At 50.0% G+C, this 17,186-nt stretch overlaps 2 protein-coding genes across 2 annotated transcripts; one reads left to right on the forward strand and one right to left on the reverse strand.

Moving 5' to 3' along the window:
- Positions 1-670: 670 nt before the first annotated feature.
- LOC100831672 (gamma-glutamyl peptidase 5) lies at positions 671-2,145 on the forward strand. Its single transcript, XM_003576490.2, has 4 exons — positions 671-1,124; positions 1,199-1,357; positions 1,452-1,619; positions 1,802-2,145. Exons 1-4 carry the CDS (start codon positions 762-764, stop codon positions 1,904-1,906), a joined length of 795 nt encoding a protein of 264 aa, XP_003576538.1. The 5' UTR covers positions 671-761; the 3' UTR covers positions 1,907-2,145.
- Positions 2,146-10,928: 8,783 nt separating this feature from the next.
- LOC100845637 (S-adenosylmethionine decarboxylase proenzyme) lies at positions 10,929-15,040 on the reverse strand. The gene is made up of 3 exons (XM_024455260.1): positions 14,890-15,040; positions 12,690-12,846; positions 10,929-12,587 (listed from the first exon to the last, which is right to left on the reverse strand). Exon 3 carries the CDS (start codon positions 12,392-12,394, stop codon positions 11,216-11,218), a length of 1,179 nt encoding a protein of 392 aa, XP_024311028.1. The 5' UTR covers positions 12,395-12,587; positions 12,690-12,846; positions 14,890-15,040; the 3' UTR covers positions 10,929-11,215.
- Between the last annotated feature and the right edge of the window lie 2,146 nt (positions 15,041-17,186).

Consider the following 17,186-nt stretch of genomic DNA (forward strand, 5'->3'; position numbering starts at 1 on the left):
CCATTGCATGCATGCGTCAGTTTCAATTCCAAGTCGTTCTCATTTCTCAGGCTGCTACCAAAAATTACAAAAGTTTAAGCAAATTTCATTTCTTCTATCACGGGGAGCGAAAAAAGGAAAAAAAAAAGGTGCACCGATCTAGAGATGTTGAATGGTTCTCTCAAACAATTAGTCTCCTCTATCGGCACCATCAGATACGGCTGCTAATGGTGATCAGCATGACCACCCCACCTGATGGGCTCTGAAAACCAAAAGCTCAACAGCTGGTCATGCCATCCTGGTCAACCAGGAAAAGAGATTAAGATTACTTCTTCACGTACATGCATGATCCCGGTCAACGGGTCAACATCCATTTCAAACATCCCGGATGCAAAATATATTCCTGCGTGGTGAAGCTTCCAGAGTGGCGGACGAATCGACCAAGTAAGTTAACCGCATACACGAATGCAATGTGAATCGATCAGGAAAAGCACAGTAGGGCTGCCGATGGATGTACGTTCGTCTAATTGACGGACCAAGAGAATTTGTGCCATATATGCATGGTCGTCCCTTCAAAAAGAAGTCTTTAATTCCATTCCATGGCGCGCACGCTCTACGTACCATCGATCTCGTGTTCTTTATAGTCCTCATCATCTCCCGCTTCCCGCCTCTATAAATGGCAGCACTTGTCGCCAACTGATCCCACACACAAATTACTACGTACTCATTCGCAAAGCTAAGCTAGAATTAACCGATCGAATCCGGCCAGCCAGCCAGCCGCCATGAAGGTAGTCGTGGCCGACTCAGCTGATGAGGCGACCAGGAGGAGCAGCAGGAGGTACGCGCTGCTTCTGGCGGCGCAGGACTCGGAGTACGTGCTCAAGGCGTACGGCGGCTACTTCAACGTCTTCGTGAGCGCCTTCGGCGGCGGCGAGTGCAAGGAGGAGGAGGCGTGGGACATGTTCCGGGCGGTGGACGGCGAGCTCCCGGCTGCGGAGGCCCTGGCGGGCTACGACGGGTTCGTGATCAGCGGCAGCCCGCACGACGCGTACGCGGACGAGCTGTGGATCCTGCGGCTGTGCCTCCTCGTCCGGGACCTCGTCGCCGCCCGGAAGCGAGTCCTCGGCATCTGCTTCGGCCACCAAGTAAGCACGTCGTTAATTGAAGTAGCAAAGCATCAAAAAGAGAGAAGGTCTTCTTAGCTAATGATTCTTGCCAGGTGATATGCCGCGCTTTGGGGGGCCGCGTGGGGAAGGCGAGGACCGGCGGCTGGGACATCGGCATCAGGGAGGTGACCATGGCGCCCACGCTGCCGCCCTGTGGCTTCCTCCACGGCCTGCCCCCTTACGCCAAGATCACCGAGTGCCACCAGGATGAGGTTTCCTTCTCGTTTTCACTGTGTTCCCTACTAATTTGCACTGCTCAAACAATGTCCAAGGGCACTTGACATATTATGCATGAATCGAATGCAGGTCTGGGAGGCGCCGGAGGGCGCGGACGTGCTGGCGTGGTCGGACAAGACCGGCGTGGAGATGTTCTGCGTGGGCGACCGCGTGCTCGGCATCCAGGGACACCCGGAGTACACCGGCGACATACTCCTCAGCCTCATCGACCGCCTCGCCTCCAGCGACTCCATCACCGTGAGTACTGATCGATCGAGTATAACCATCTCTCTCAAGAATCTCAACGTACTCAAGCGCGCGCCGTCCATTCTTCTTGCGCGAGAACATCATCCGCACTCATCACCAAAGGCTCTGTCGGCCCTGTAATTTAGTAGCAGGAGTAACTGTTTTCTCTGTGTTGATTAATTTGAGCGTTGCAGATGTCATTTGCGGAGGCCGTCAAGAGGCAGCTGGAGGCTACTGGCCCTGACAGAGAGTTCTGGCTCAAGCTCTGCAAGAGTTTCCTCAAGACTGAAGAAGCATGATGCACATATATATCTATCATCATAAATAAACTTCTGGCAATTGAAGATCTAGCATACAATTTTGTTGCGGGGAATCGGGATTAGCGTGTGCCAATGTTCTACGATAGCGCACAAAGCTGTAATAAACCAAGCTTGGTTGTCAACTTTATGTACAGGCTCATGCAAAGGGAAAAAAAAGATTGTACGGAAGAGGGCCTCCACGGCTCCTCTTCCCAAGTGAGGCCACTTCTCCTAAATAAACTTCTACAAATTTTTGATGGAATCCGAATAAAAAGTTAGTAAAAACAGAATCAAATCTAAATGAAATTTGTCATTTTGTGAAACCGGAACGAAACAATAATGAAATTTTAATAAAATTTGTCTTGTGACCAAACTTTTATTGGAATTGGAAAAATAAATGGATGAGGTGGACCGAAGATGTTAGTCTAAGCAATCTGAGAAGAGGCCTTGCCTGTCGCACATAACTCTTTTTTCCCATGCAAATCATTGTTGTTTTTCGAAAACCAATGTTTAAGTTTAAGTTTTTGGCAGAGCAAAAAGGAGTCTGGATGTAAACTTTCATGTCAAATAAATACCTGATCATCTTCAAAGCATGCAGAACGGATGCTGGTCGACATCCCCCATGGGCCTCAGAATCTAGTGTTTGGTGACGACTGCATGTGATACTTAATTTCTAGTACTTCAGACTTCCAGAGTGAAATCATGTCATGGTCATAAAAGTAGGACTACTAATATCGGTCCAAACCTGTACGGCGATATCTGAAATATGATTACGGAGTACTTCTTTAGTCTAAGGCTGCTATCCATCTGCAGAAATGCAGAGTCAACCGTGCATTTTTCTTTTGTAGCCTTGTGGAACTTCTGCTCAGCAGGTACTAAATAAATCAGTATACTCGTATCAAGATAACTCGATATACCCTCTATCAAGACCGTCTGAACCCTTCTTCCAAGCTCCAGTGTTTTTTTTTCTGTGTTTTTTTTCTGTTCCGTTTTTCGGTCCAGTTTTTCTTATAAACGGGGCCACTTCTTCCGCGGTCGAAATTCTTTTTCGACCGTTCTTTGACAATAAATAACCTGCTGATGGTCAAAAAAAAAGATAACTTGATAGTGCCGCAAACTCTGAATCAACGGGTCATAGCTGTCGTGTACTTGTGTTAAGCTTGGGGGCGTGAGTATATTACTGCAAACAATTGTACTACAGCGGGTTATTTTTACCATTTTGACAAGACCCAGGTGATAATACTGCCCTAAGGTGGAAATTGTAGATACGAGGTAAAAAAAAAGGCACGCATCCAAGTTCTGAAATATGTGGAAGAAGCCATATGATCTGATAAGTGAGAAAAAAAAAAAGCTGACGAACTGTTACTAAATAGATCAGTACACTGATATTAAGACAACTAAAGAGGTTTGTTCGTATCATTATACTGACCTGTGTACGTGGACGAGTTCTTTCGCTGAGTCTTTCCCTTCTCCGCCGGCCGTCGACCGGCGCCGGCGTCCAGCCTCGCCCCCATCGCCCCGGCAGGGCCACCCCTGCAATCTGCCCTGGTCTCCCTGTCCGGGCCATGGGTTAGCTCCCAAGGCCACCACCGCTGCCGGCCACTCCGGTGGCAGCGGCCACCAAACATCTCGGTCCTCTTGCTCTGCTGCCGGCCATTCCGGTGGCAGCGGCCACCAAACATCTCCGGCCGGGTTCCGCCACCGGGCCGCGCTCCATCCCTCCGTCCAGTTCCCTGTTGAAGCTCGATTGGCATGGCACCTCGTGCCTCTTCGCTGCCCATTCGGGCCGGCTTCCTCTCTCCTTCGACTTCGAAGATTCTGCGTCGTCTGCCGTCGTCCCGTGAAGCTCCTGCCATGCGCACTCCGGGAGAGGCTCTGCTCCACCTCGCGCTTTCGGACTTCGCCTCGCCGGTCTGCTTCCCTCTGGCTCCGCTTTCCCCGTGCTGCTCTCCCATGTCGGTCTGGATCTCACAGCTTCAAGCGGATCACCCGCTGCCGCAAGGTACGATCGCGGAACTGCTCAACTACTGGATCGGTTCTTCCTTTCAATTCCCCGTTGTGCGTTCGTTTGGTTCGGGTAGATTCTCGATTTCAGTAGCAAATTTGCAAGTCGCCAAGTTCATTATTTCGCTGCAAGGGATTCGCCATGGGTCGACCGTTCTGGGCTTCCACGAGGCTCCCCCTCGGTTGAACGTTCAAATTTCAAATTCTGTTGCGCTTTCCGGTTTCCCGCACACGAACGCCTTGGATCCTCATGGGGCCGCGTCAACGGGTTCCCCGCTCGTCCGCTTCTGCCTCTAGCGGCCTCTTTGCTGGGTCTTGTCCTCTTGCCGCCGTCGGCTTGCAGGAGCTTTTGGCCGGTTCTGTCGTGCCTGAAATCTCTGTCGATAAGGCTGTTGGGCCTGCACCTTTTGACTACGACGCCTCCTTGGGCCGCGATCTTGTCCTTTCCGCAGTGAATTCTTTTTCTTCTGGCCCGGCTATTTCGAGCTGGCTCTCGCCCTTGCAGCGCCAGTCAGGCCCTTCGGCCGCCGTGCCCTTGCATGGATCCGGAACTTCGCGCGCGCCCATGCATCGTAAGAGTCCCCTCACCCTTGACGTCCTCACGCCAGGAATCCTGCCGGCTCCCCACGGACCGGTGTCATGATTGTCTCACTGCGTCTCCTCCGCGCTCATCCCCATGGCCGATTCGTCCATCACGGGACACGATCCTCTTCTGCTGCCGCCTGCTCCCTTTGGACCGGCCCTTCCCGTGTCTCCCCCCACCAAGTCCTTTGCTCAGGCGCTCCTCTCCCCCGTCCGCTATTAAAGCAGCCATTCCGCTAGTCGCTTCTCAGCCACTCCACCATCAAACCCTAGTTGGCTGCATCGCTGCCATCGTTGCTTGGCGTCCGACCACCTTGTAGACGTCTGCTGCGATCTGGTTCGCTGCCGGCGCTGCTGGGGCTTTGGACATAGGCAATCTTCTTGCCGTCAATCAGGCTCTCCATCTTCTAGTTCCGTCTCTTCCCCTTCTTCCTCGTTTTCTTCTGTTGCGTGCCAATCCTCATCTACTGTTCTCTCTGTCTCCATCTCTCAGGTCCCAGACTCCTTTGCGCCTGCTGCCATGTCAGACTTCATCCCCATCGACGACGCTGTGGAGATCATCTCCTTTGACACCAAGTCCGACGCCTCCTTCACGGACAAATTCATGGTTCATGACCTGTCGCTGGTCGTGGACACCGAGGAGGACCCCGAGGAGGTCGAGTTCGAGCCGGCCAGTGGGGGGGGGGGGGGGGGGGGGGCGCCCCGCCGCCCCGCCTTCTCTCAGCTCCCCCCCCCCCCCCCCCCCCCCCCGCCGGCCGCAGGCGACGGCGACCCCGACCAGTACGAGGAGTTCTACTCCGACGAGTTCGACACCGACTCCGGCCACGACACCGTCTATGGCAACCCTACGTCTCCCAACGCTTACCCTGACTGCCTCGATGTTTTCATGCCCTATGTTCCACTAGAGCACTACAACAACCTCGCCTTCGCCTTCGTTGAACCACCCGCCCATTCCCCAGCTTTTTTCATCCGTTGAGCCCTTCAGTCCCGCAAGTTCCATCCCTCCGCCTCCCGTCGCCCTTCTTCTTAAGGCGCCACTTTAGTTTGCTTTGGCTCCCACTATGAAAGAGAGTTCTCTGTCCGGAACGGCCTTACATCGGCCGAGAACACAATGTCTATCTTGTGCGATATGATGAAACCAAGTCCCGCTTCCTCTTCAACCACCTTGACCTCGCTGCTCTCTCCATCGATGATTACCCTTTAGAACACTGGTTCCCGAGCCACATCCTCACCTCCACTGCCCTATACGCCAACCCTCATGAAATCGACCCCATTTGTATCTCAGGTGTGGATTACTCGGCCGTCCTCGTCACTGTCAAAGCCCGTTCTCTTGTCGTCATTCCCAGGCAGATTGCCATCCACGGTTACTCCGGCGACGGCACCATTGCCAACATCTCCATCATCCACTCCCAGCGCCTCCAAGCCGTCCACGACAACCCCTTTCCGCCGCCTCACCGCCGTGGCTCCTCGGGTGGCCGCTCCGATGACAGTGATAGCAGCGGGGGTGGGGGCGGATTCCCAGCATTCATGGATGCCGAGCTCGCTCCACCGCCGCCGCCACCTTCTGCGTTTGGCTCGGCCCCCGCCTTTGAAGGCCGGGTCGCCCGGTGGCTTCATCAGGGCCACCCCCATGCCCTTCGTCCGGGCCTCGCCCCTTGCCGCGAAGCCAAAGGAGGTGCAGGTCTGCCTCTTCCTGGGCTACTACGACGTCCACATCACCGGCGTTAACGGTGAAAAAGGTTTATACCGCCTCCCCATGAAGATCGCCGGCAAGAACGGGATGCTCGTGGCCAACCTCGCTACCTGCTCCGTCGGCCACCTCACCAAGGTCTCCACCGTCGGCCATGCAAAGTCTCCTATGCTGTCTGTCAATGTCATCTGCCGCGATGAGCAGGTGGCGCCACTCTGTCTTGAGGCACCGCTCTCCCTCGCTGACGCAACAAAGCTGCTGCAGCTCAATGACCCAGCTAGTCCGGAGGTGCCCACTGCTCCTTCCCCTCTGTGCCGCAGCCCTTGTCTCGCCGCGCTCGAGGCTCCCAGCTTCATCTCCATCCTGGACAAGGCCACCGAACGCAAGAAGCTCAAACTTGAAGGAGGCTCCGGGAAGCGCCCCTTAAAAGGGGAGCTGCCTGGTGCCGAGCTCCTCGAGATCGCGACGGAAGGTTGCGACCCCCTGGCCCCCAACGACATCTCTCAGCTGGCGATCGCTTGCGGCGTGGATCCGGCTGCTGTTCTCTCGGAGGTGCCCACCGGTCGCTAGATGGTAGCGCTCAGTCCGCTATCGACTTGGATCCCCGCTGTCCCGCTAAGACGAACCCCATGTTCCCAGGGCTTTCAGTTGTACCCCCCTTTTTTTGCTTTCTTTTTTTTTTCTTTTTAGCTTGTATCCGGCTGCTCCAGCCTTGTATCCCGTAAGCGCTTCTTTTTCGGTTTTTATTTCCCTCTCCTGTTTCCTTATGCTTTGTAACCTGCTCTACCGTTATCAATCTATCTTATGCCTTTCCATTCTTGGTCGCGTCTTTTTTGGTGCCCAGCCCTGTTTTAATGAGTAGAGGCTTCCCTATCATCTTGTGGAATGTTCGCGGGCTGGGACGTGCGGCCAAATGCACGGACGTGAAGGCGGCCCTTGCCGTAGCCCCCCCCTCCATTATTTGCCTCCAAGAAACAAAACTCGTGGAGATCTCCTCCTTCAAAGCTGCCTCCTTCCTCCCCCCCCCCCCCCCCGTGTCGTTCCTTCTTGTTTTGCGCTTCTGCCGGTGCCTCCGGAGGTATTCTTACCGCCTGGAATGACTCGGACTGGGAATGCTCGCTCATCACCAGGCTAGATTTCTCGCTCTCCTGCCTTTTCTCCTCGCGGGCCTCCAGCCTCTCCTTTTGTGTCTCCAATGTGTATGGGCCTTGCGAGGCAAACGACAAGCAGGCTTTTTCTGATGAGTTAGCTAACATTTCCCTCCAATCTGTCGGGCCTTGGGCCGTTCTCGGTGACTTCAACCTGACCCTGCGCCCGTCCAACCGCTCGAATGCCAACTTCAACGCTTCCGAGGCCGCTCGCTTCGCTTCTTGCCTAAGCTCACTTCAGCTCCTCGAAATTGCTCTTCTCGGCCGTTCTTTCACTTGGTCGAATCAGCAAGAATCTCCCATCCTAGTTCGTTTAGACCGGATGTTCGTCAACCTTGACTCGAGCTCTTGCTTCCCAAACTCCACTCTCTCCTTTCTCCCTCGCTCCACCTCCGATCATGTGCCCTTGGTCCTTTTTGTGTCTTCCGACATTCCGATTCTCTCGGTTTTCAGGCTGAACAATGATCTTTTGGGAAGCGGGTCCTTCCGTTGCTTGGTCGATCGTTTGTGGTGCAGTTTCGGCCCCTCTCACCTTCTCCGTGGCCAACCTGGTCTGATCTGCCGCCGGCTCAAGCGCATCAGGGAGGAGACAAAGAAATGGATGCGTCACACTAGATCACCTGCCATTATAGCCAAAAAATGCCTTTCCGTTATCTCCTTTATCGACAAAATCAAGGAACTGCGCGTCCTGTCTCCCTTGGAATTTTGGTTGCGCACTCAGGTGAAACTTTATCTACATCAGATCAATGCCAATCAGGCCAGCTACTGGAGGCAACGCGCTAAGATCAAAGACTGCACCCTTGGCGATGAAAACTCGAATTACTTCCACACCTGCGCCTCTGTACGGCTTAGGAAAAATCAGATCAAACTCCTTGACATTGATGGCACTTTGGTCTTCCCCCATGCCGAGAAGCAAGCTATCCTCACTGACTTCTTCTCCTCCATCTTAGGTATCCGCGGTCTTTCGTCCTTCCATTTCGACCTTGACAGGCTCTTCGCATCTTCAAGTCTATCCCACCATCAGGCCCTCTCCTTGGTCTCCCCTTTCTCTTCCGCCGAGGTTAAAGCTTGTCTCCTCGCAATGGACGACAACTCCAACCCAGGGCCTGACGGTTTTGGACCGTCTTTTTACAAGATTTTTTGGAACCTGGTCAAGCAGGACGTCCTTGACTTCACAAATTCCTTTTTCTTCCACTCCGCCGATCTTAAGCGGATCAATAAAGCCTTCATTGTTTTGTTACCTAAGAAGCAGGGGCCCTCCTCTCCCGGTCATTTCCGGCCCGTCTCCCTGCAAAACACCTGTCTCAAATTCATCTCCAAGTGCCTTGCCTTGCGCCTACGCCCTCTCATCCCTTCCTTAGTTCACCATGATCAAACATGTTTTATTCAAGGACGGTGCATCTCTGAAAATATTATTTATGCCTCCGAGATCATCCAGATTTGCCATCGTCGGAAGCTGCCCTCCATTGCGTTAAAGCTAGATTTTCATAAAGCCTTCGACTCCATCTCTTGGGAGGCTCTCAACCGGATCCTTCGTGCCAAGGGTTTTCCGGATCGATGGTGCACCTGGATCTCAGACCTCAACTCCTCTAGTCAGTCTGCGGTTCTGCTCAACGGATCGCCCGGCCCCTGGATTCAGTTTTGCCGCGGACTCAAACAACACGATCCGTTATCCCCCTTTCTTTTTATTATCGCTGCTGATGTTGTTCAACGCCTCCTGCTTTCGGCCTACAGCCGCGGGCTGATCACCCATCCTATCGACGATTCCTTGCCATGCCCCATCCTTCAATACGCAGACGACACCCTCATCATCCTTCGTGCGGACCGCGACCATCTTCTCCATCGTCGCGACGTCCTTTCCTCCTTCTCCGCTGCCACAGGTCTACAGGTTAACTTTCTTAAAAGTACTTTCGCTCCGATCCATGTTCCTCCCCATGAAGCTTCCTCCCTTGCCAACATCTTAGGCTGCCAAGTCTCGTCCTTCCCTCAGTCTTACCTTGGCCTTCCTCTCTCCACCCACAAGCTCAACCTCTCCGCGTTCCGGCCGATCATCGACAAGGTCGACCGCCGGCTCTCCGGGTGGCGTGGGAAGCTTCTCTCAATTGGCGGCCGCGCCATCCTTGTCCGGGCGGCCCTTCGGGCCATGCCTACCTATGCCATGGGTGCCATCCTTCTCCCGGCCGGGACCATCCTCGAAATTGATAAGCGTTGTCGGGCCTTCTTCTGGACCGGTGACGACCACGCAAACGAGGGGAATTGCAAAGTTGCTTGGGACGAGGTCTGTGCCCCTTTTGAAAAAGGAGGGTTGGGCTTCCGCTGCCTTCGCACGCATAACACGTGTCTTCTTCTTAAACACCTTGCAAAAATTCACTGCCCCGGCACGTCCCCTTGGGAGCAGCGTTTCGCCAGCACCTATGGTTGGTCCTCTTTCCATGATCTCTGCGACACTCACGCGCTCAACTCCCCGGTTTGGAAAGACATCTCCAGCGGCCTTGATCTCTTCAGGTCGATCTCCAAAGTGTCGGTCGGGAACGGGCTCTCCTCTGCTTTTTGGCTCGATCTCTGGATTGGAAACGATACGCTGGCCTCCCGCTTCCCTGCCTTATTCTCACACTCTCTGAGACCAAACATCTCGGTCTCCACTGCCCTTGGTTCTTTAGCCAGCCTCGTGACCTTCCGGCCTACGCTGTCCACTGCGGCGTTATGCGAACTTGGCGACTTGCAAATTTTGGTGTCTACTGTTGTCTTGAATTTGCAGGACGATGACGTTCGTGTCGGGCATTCTGATGGGAAGCCTCTTTCCACCAAGTTGGCATACTCGGCTTGCTTTGCGGCCAAAGCAAACGACCCATGTGCCACCCCCACCTGGAAGAACTTCGCTACTAATCGATGCAGGATTTTCTTGTGGCTCTCCTCCAAGGACCGCATCTACTCCAACGATCGACGCTTCAGGCGCGGCATCGCCACCTCCGCCAAGTGCCCCTTTTGCGACCTCAACGAGACTACCCCTCATATGCTACTTCACTGTGAATCGGTTCAACCAATCTGGGATGCCCTCAATACTCTCCATCCGTTTGCGATATCCTGTCATGATTTGAAGGAACTACTCATCCTCCGGCCATCCAACATGGTTCATGCCACGGTCCTCCTTGCGGTGCTTTGGAATATCTAGAAACGGAGAAATGCCATGGTCTTCAACAACATCTTGGAAGCCCCTCACATTGTTATTCAGAGATGCGCAATGGACATCTCCCTTTGGTCCTCTCACTGTAAGTTACATCCTAAAAAAGAGGTCCTCTCTGATTGGGGAATTATGTTGTCTCACCTCGACCAACACTTGTAATCTTCTCCCGCCTTGTCTCCCACCCCCCTCTCTCTTTGTAAAGTTACTTTGTTTTTAATAAAGTTGTGCAGGCTGGCTGTTGCCCGCCGTAGTTCGGGTCAAAAAAATAAATTATATTGACCTGTTGCAATCAAAGATGACAAATAAACAAAATCAATCCATCAAATCTAAAAGCTTAATCATATACGATAAGTCCGATAAGAATGTGTTTGCCTTTACAGAGCACTCCATAACTGCTGTAAACATGACCAAAGATGGATAAAAACTTCGACATATGAATTATAATTGAAGATAGTCGTGTTACAAATTACAATATCGTTCTCCCCAACAGAGCTTTGGCAATTGAAACAAATACTACTATCAACCTGACTTCTGCTCACTATGGCAGACGCAGCAAACCATCTAGAGCACTTATTGGGCAGGTAAATATGAAAAGAGAAAAACAGTATACAGCTTTGCCGGCAACCTAGGCAGCTGCGGAACTTCTTAGAAACCTCAGCTTCAGCTTGCCACAATTTGAGGCAAGAGCTCCTAAAGTTTTCTCAGACGACAACATCTTTTTTGACAACCTTCTTCTCCACCTCCCAGTCAATGCACATCTCCTCACCCTTCGCAGTCGTCTCCATTCCTTCGTTGTTCCAGACATCCAAGGTCGACCTAGGCGACACCGCGCCCGGGGTTACAGCAGTAAAACTCTGGTACACCAGCAGGCCACCGCCAGGAAGTACCTGCTCCACGAGATCATCGCACATGTAGGAACCAACCTCCGCACCAGTTGCCCATGTCTGGGCGAATCCACGCCCACCGAAGATGGTGACGGCCACCGAGAAGTCTGAGGGACAGAAACAGGCCAGCACCCTCTTGATCAGGTCACTGTAAACAACAGAGCCAGGATTGACCTTTATTACTTCATAACTTGCATAGCTGAAACCTTCCTCAGGAGTGACGTGGATTGTGGAGGCCGCGGGCCCACAGATGCCATTCATCGAGTACCCACACGGGTCAAAATCAAAGTCGCAGATCTCCATCTCAGGGATGATGCCAGAAATCCCTGAGGCCTTTGTCATCTCCTTCGCTGATGAGCAACCACCATCGGCAGAATTCTTGAAGAACACTGCAGCCTTCTTAGTATCCAGCCCGGTCATGCACATCTCAAGGGTGACCATAGGCTGCTCAGGCTCCTCCGTGGCATAGTAGACATGCCACATCTTCCTGGGCCTGAACGAGTCACCCGTCACATATGCATTGCCACCTGACTTGAGGCCACCAAAGAAGCCGTTCAGCACAGATACCTCCTCCGAGAAGCTGCGGTGCGGCGATGGCTGGGCACTGGGGAAGATGAACGTCCCACGAGAATATTTCACCGAGAGAACAGGCAGGGACAGCTCTGCAGCAAGCTCAAGGACGCGCGGAATCGACAGCAGAAGTTTTGTTGTTCCACAGGTCTTCAGTACAACCTTGTGAGAGTACACAAACAGGCTTGACTCTGACAGCACATACGAGTCAAACTGCCTGTTTGAAAGCTGGGACACAATGGTGCACCGTGCAAGATCAAGGAACGAGTCGATCTGCTCGCGAGAGAGGGCGCGGAGGCCACGGCCGGAGGGGTCCACAAAGACGGGGGCATCGGAGAATGTTATCTCAAGGCGCTTCTCGTACCCCTCAAACCCAATAGGGGAGGCAGGGGAAGAGCCCCAACAATCAGCCAAAGACATTTCCATCGGATGGAGTGTTGCAAGGACGAACAGAGGATGATGACAGAGGGCACGAGGGTTTGGAGAGGACAAGGGAAGTGGCAGAGAAAGCAGCCAGCCAAGGGAGAATTATTGCAAAAAAATTAGGGAAAATTGCAGTTAAATTGCTACTCTACGTCGAAAGGCATGTGTAGGAATATCAGGATGGCTTGCGAGCGCACTGAAAACAGAACATCAAGAAAACGAGCATTAGAAACCAGAGTATGAAATGCATCAATGAGCACACTAATACACCATAGTTATTGAATCTTTTGGAGCTTACGTTGGAGTAAGCAGCAGACTGGAACTTTTTGATTCCTCCGGCAGGGCGAACGTCCTCAATCTTGTAACCGAGGGGAGCTTCGTACATGGAACTACTACTACTAGATTTCTTGCCAGCTTTTGACTCCATTTAGAACATTCACAGTTGATCCCTTGTACTGATCATCAGAGCAGAAGTGTTAGCATTCAAATAATATGGTAGTAAGATGGCAAACTTCGTATACTAAAATAATTCCTCGTGGAGTTGAAATAGCTTAAGTAAATACGTAACTCATTTGTCAGGATTTGGCCTAACGTGTAAGTATTACTTTACAGCTATAAGAGAGGTTTAATGATCTTTGTTTACATGAAGAGACCATATTTAACATAATGAGGGACGATTCATCATCTTTTCTTATTAAGGGCGTATACAATTGGTGACGTGAGCTTTTTATTAAGGATGCCACGGAGGATGTGGAAAAGAAAAGAGTGAAGAAATGCATAAGTCTTCTTTTTAACTAAGAGAAGATCTTTTCACAAAAAGAATAAGTCAAATTCCTCATATATTGTACTCCGTACTACAAGATTTCACCTTTTTTAGATTTATTTAATTAATTGTAAGATACCTATTGTACAACGTGTTTTGTTGTATTTTCTAAATTACATAGAACACATAAATGAAGGCAATTTTATCGACCATTGTACATGTCCTATGTAGAAAAACGTTCACATGCATGATTAAGAAATGACGCCAAGTAGGAACACCTGGAGAGGGCTACGCACGGGAAACTAGTACCTCAATTATAAGAAAATTAAGCTAAATACTGTATATACTAAGCGCCAAAATGTTGCTTGTCAATTTTTTAATACAGGATAAGGCATGGTTTAATATGCGTAAATAGTTTTTTCTAAAACAACACGGTTAAATGTCAAACAATTGGATCCGGATCCTCTAACTTTCTAACTTGAAGAAGTGAAGTCACAAGGTAACTTTGCTTCAGCGAACGGACATCCCCCCGTCCCCCCCCCCCCCCCCCCCCCCCCCCGCAAAAAAAAGAAATGGGTGCGCCAGACGGACGGCGCCGGCGGCGCGGTCGAGTCGATGGATGAGACGAAGGCGAGGCGTGGGCACAAACGAGCCGCCGGCGACGAGTGGATGGAGCTCCGTCGTCGACCAAAACGACGAAGTGGCGCCTACGTCGGTGGCGACGACGTACAGCCGGCAGGCAGAACAGCTTGGGGATTCTGTGCAGAAGGAGCACCGTGTAGTTTGCTTGATTGCTGTGTTGGGGAAGATGAGGAACAGAGCATCGATTTCCACAACTTCCAATCCAATGTCCTTCGCATATTCATCCTCGGTCGTTGCATCGTCTGGTGGCCTTGTCGACGTGATTCCTTGCAGCGGGAGATGGAGCGTGGTGACTGAGAGCGGCGCCTGGAGCACAGCGCCCGCGCGCGAGGTCCTCGAGCACGTAGGCGGCGGAGGCCTAGATAGACGGGTCCTGACCGAGTCCGGAGCTCGCGCAGCTCCGTCAACGGCGGCGTGGTACATGGCGCTGATTCCGTGGCCAAGCAGGCCTGCGATTTTCTTTTTCTTTTTTTTTTTGCCGAAATGTTCGTTTGCTAAGCAAAGTCACCTTCTGACTTCTCTTCTTCAAGTTAGAGGATCCAGATCCCAGACAATTCTCCCATCATAAAGATCATTCAAACCACAGGCTAGCGATAATCAACGCAAGAACTGAAGACATCTTGTCGGAAATTCCCACAAACTAAGTAGAGTATGGAAAATAGGCAGCTTTGGGGGCATTGCAGCCTGCGAAGGTTTGACTATGATAAACAAAGACAACACATACGACAAAAGCAAGGCGCTGCTAAAATTCACAACATGAGGGTGTGACTAGCGACTGAACATCAACAACAGATGAACAGAAGAGACGATTTCTCGAATTACAGGCGGCGCGCGAGCAATTCCCAACAGCCCTACCAAGATCGAACGCACCAAAAGTAACAAATAAAATAGTAAGAACTAAGCGCATCTCATAAACAGAACCGAACGCCATCCAAATCGTCCCCCGATCGAGAACCTAAATCGAGATTCAGACCAACGCGTTACGGACGGGACACCGTGCGCTGTTTCCTAAAGGGGAAACACAACGCATCCAGAATCGCACAGCATACTTGAGGGAACATAACAATTAACACAGGCGAGGAAGGGGACTCACGATTGTTCGAGAAGGAACGTCGGAGGACGCGCCGGTGTTGCTGGCTTGGGTGCGTGCGGATCGATAGAGCAGAAAATTAGGAACGCGAGACACAGACGGAACGGGTTGTTCTTGGAGGCGATCGGCTCGAAAAGGTTTGGACGGGTTGGAGTTTGGGGAGATATGGCTGCCACCGTCGCTATTTATAGGGAGGCTGGTGGTGCCCAAGCCCTAACCTGAGATCATGTACAATGCAAGGTGCTAAGACAGGTGCTTACGAAAATAAACCAAACACTTTTTTAAGCACCAGGGCTTATTTGTACAGAGGAGGTGCCAAGTTAGGCATCTACTTAGTCTAAATAAGCATCAGTGCTTAACAAAAACCGGTTAATTTTTCTAAGCATCCAACTAGGCATCTTGCATTGTACATGCTCTGAGACGGTGGCCGTGGGATCGGAGAGGCCGCAGGGAAACGGCTACAAGTTTAGACCTCAGTTTGCTTCTCTGTTTTTTTAGAGGTGTTTGCTTCGCTGTTTCTTACTCTTCTAAATATGCTAAAAAAACTTACTCTTCTAAATCTAAATATAAAAACTATATTTTCCTGAAAAAAAATACTACTCGGCGCTTTTGTTTTAAAGTTAGACTTCTTCAAATTAACCAAGTTTTGTAAAAAAAATCTATTAAAATGGAAAATATTAAATAAAATCTGTGAAAATATATACATGATGGATTTAATAAAAGTATTTTGAAGCTGTAGAGGTTGGTAAGTTTTTTATAACTTGGTCAAACTTGAAGAAAAATTGATTTAAAATAAAGATAGGACTTCTTACATATTTCGGAACGGAAGTTGTTTGGTAAAAAACTAAAAACCGTCCCATGGGTAAACAACTAAAAACCCAAAACTCACGTGGAAAACCTCCTGAGAAATGTACTCAATGACCACGTAGTTAATGTAATTTGTGATATAAAAATATGAGTTCCTTGTGTTTGGTGTTAGAGCTGCTCGTTGCATCAAGATTAAGATACAGTAACTTTATGTTTTCTCATAAAATAGGGACTATCTTTAGAGTATAGCAGAAATCTCTGTTTTTATGAATAACCTTTCTCTATGTTGACACATGACTTTATTTATGTTAAATTGTGCCTTGGATCTTCAGTTTTTAAATTGCTAGCCATGCCTCCAGTTGACACTGCCATAAGTTCTCTAAATGATAAATTTTAGAGGTGGGGTAAGTTTTTCTTTTATCCTACTATTCACAAAAGTTACTTCTAGTTCTACTATTTTTGTTGTACCTTTGGCCTTTAATCTTCTGAAATTGGGCAAGTTTGGTCCGTCGTCTCTTCAAGTTCTCTTGTTGACATGGCTTGGTTTTCAACTTCATTTGTCACGCATCCTCTAAGGTCTCATGGTCAGAGAACAAACAGACACCACACCCCACTTCATGCTCTCTCCAAAAGGACATGATGCCTCTCGCATATTGGATGAAACACCATTGGCCCTCTATGAGTAAGAAATACCCAAAAGCAAATGATTTAGTATCCACTTTGATGCGAGAGTGCAAAAGAGTACCCAACGGGTGGTTACGATAGAAAATTCCACTAAAAGGCATGGAAAATTTGGCTTACATGCAATTAATTATTTGAGTGGTGTATCATTTTAGATAACACCACCGGTTGAACAAAGACAATATTTTGTTGACATTCCTTTTTGTGAGGGAGATCCCTTTCTTATCATGAAGCTGCCACAAAGTTAAAATATATCATTAAACGTGCGCTTTTTGTTAGACATATCTCAACAACTTGTAGTGCCTACACATATTTTTGTTTCAGGGTGCAAGAGGGATCCCGCGAATGACTCACTTCTAGTTCATCTCTGAAATCTTCTATTCAATTTTTGGTTCAACATTTAAATAGGAGATTTGAGAATTGAATTATAAGTAGGCCATTCGCGGCATCTCACTTGCATCACTGTTTTTGCCTCCTTTAGGTTGGAGTTAAGAACAGCTGCGGTTAGCAGGTCTTGTACTAATGCACTGAATTTCGGTTTTCTTTCTTTCCATTCCCAAGGCATGCATTACTTTTTGCCATTCTCTCCGTTTTCAATCGGTACATTTGAGGTTGTGCTAAGTCAAACTTCATCGATTTTGACCTATCCTGTAGATAAAGATACCAAAATATGTAATGTCAAACAAATGCAATATGAAAAATATATTTAATAGTACTCCTAGTGATACTAGTTTTGGTGATCCATATATTGGTGTTTTCCTACAAAGTTAGTCGAAGTTGACAAAGTTTGATTTAAGACAACTCTAAATGTA

Source organism: Brachypodium distachyon, chromosome 4, assembly GCF_000005505.3.
Source record: "Brachypodium distachyon strain Bd21 chromosome 4, Brachypodium_distachyon_v3.0, whole genome shotgun sequence".
Classification (NCBI taxonomy): Eukaryota; Viridiplantae; Streptophyta; class Magnoliopsida; order Poales; family Poaceae; genus Brachypodium; species Brachypodium distachyon.

Excerpts from the sequence above, each read along its gene's own strand:
- LOC100845637 (XM_024455260.1), bottom strand. The coding sequence starts at position 12,394 with ATGGAAATGTCTTTGGCTGATTGTTGGGGCTCTTCCCCTGCCTCCCCT.
- LOC100831672 (XM_003576490.2), top strand. The coding sequence starts at position 762 with ATGAAGGTAGTCGTGGCCGACTCAGCTGATGAGGCGACCAGGAGGAGC. Across the intron at positions 1,125-1,198 it reads GCATCTGCTTCGGCCACCAA|GTGATATGCCGCGCTTTGGG; the intron begins GTAAGCACGTCG and ends GATTCTTGCCAG. Across the intron at positions 1,620-1,801 it reads CCTCCAGCGACTCCATCACC|ATGTCATTTGCGGAGGCCGT; the intron begins GTGAGTACTGAT and ends TGAGCGTTGCAG.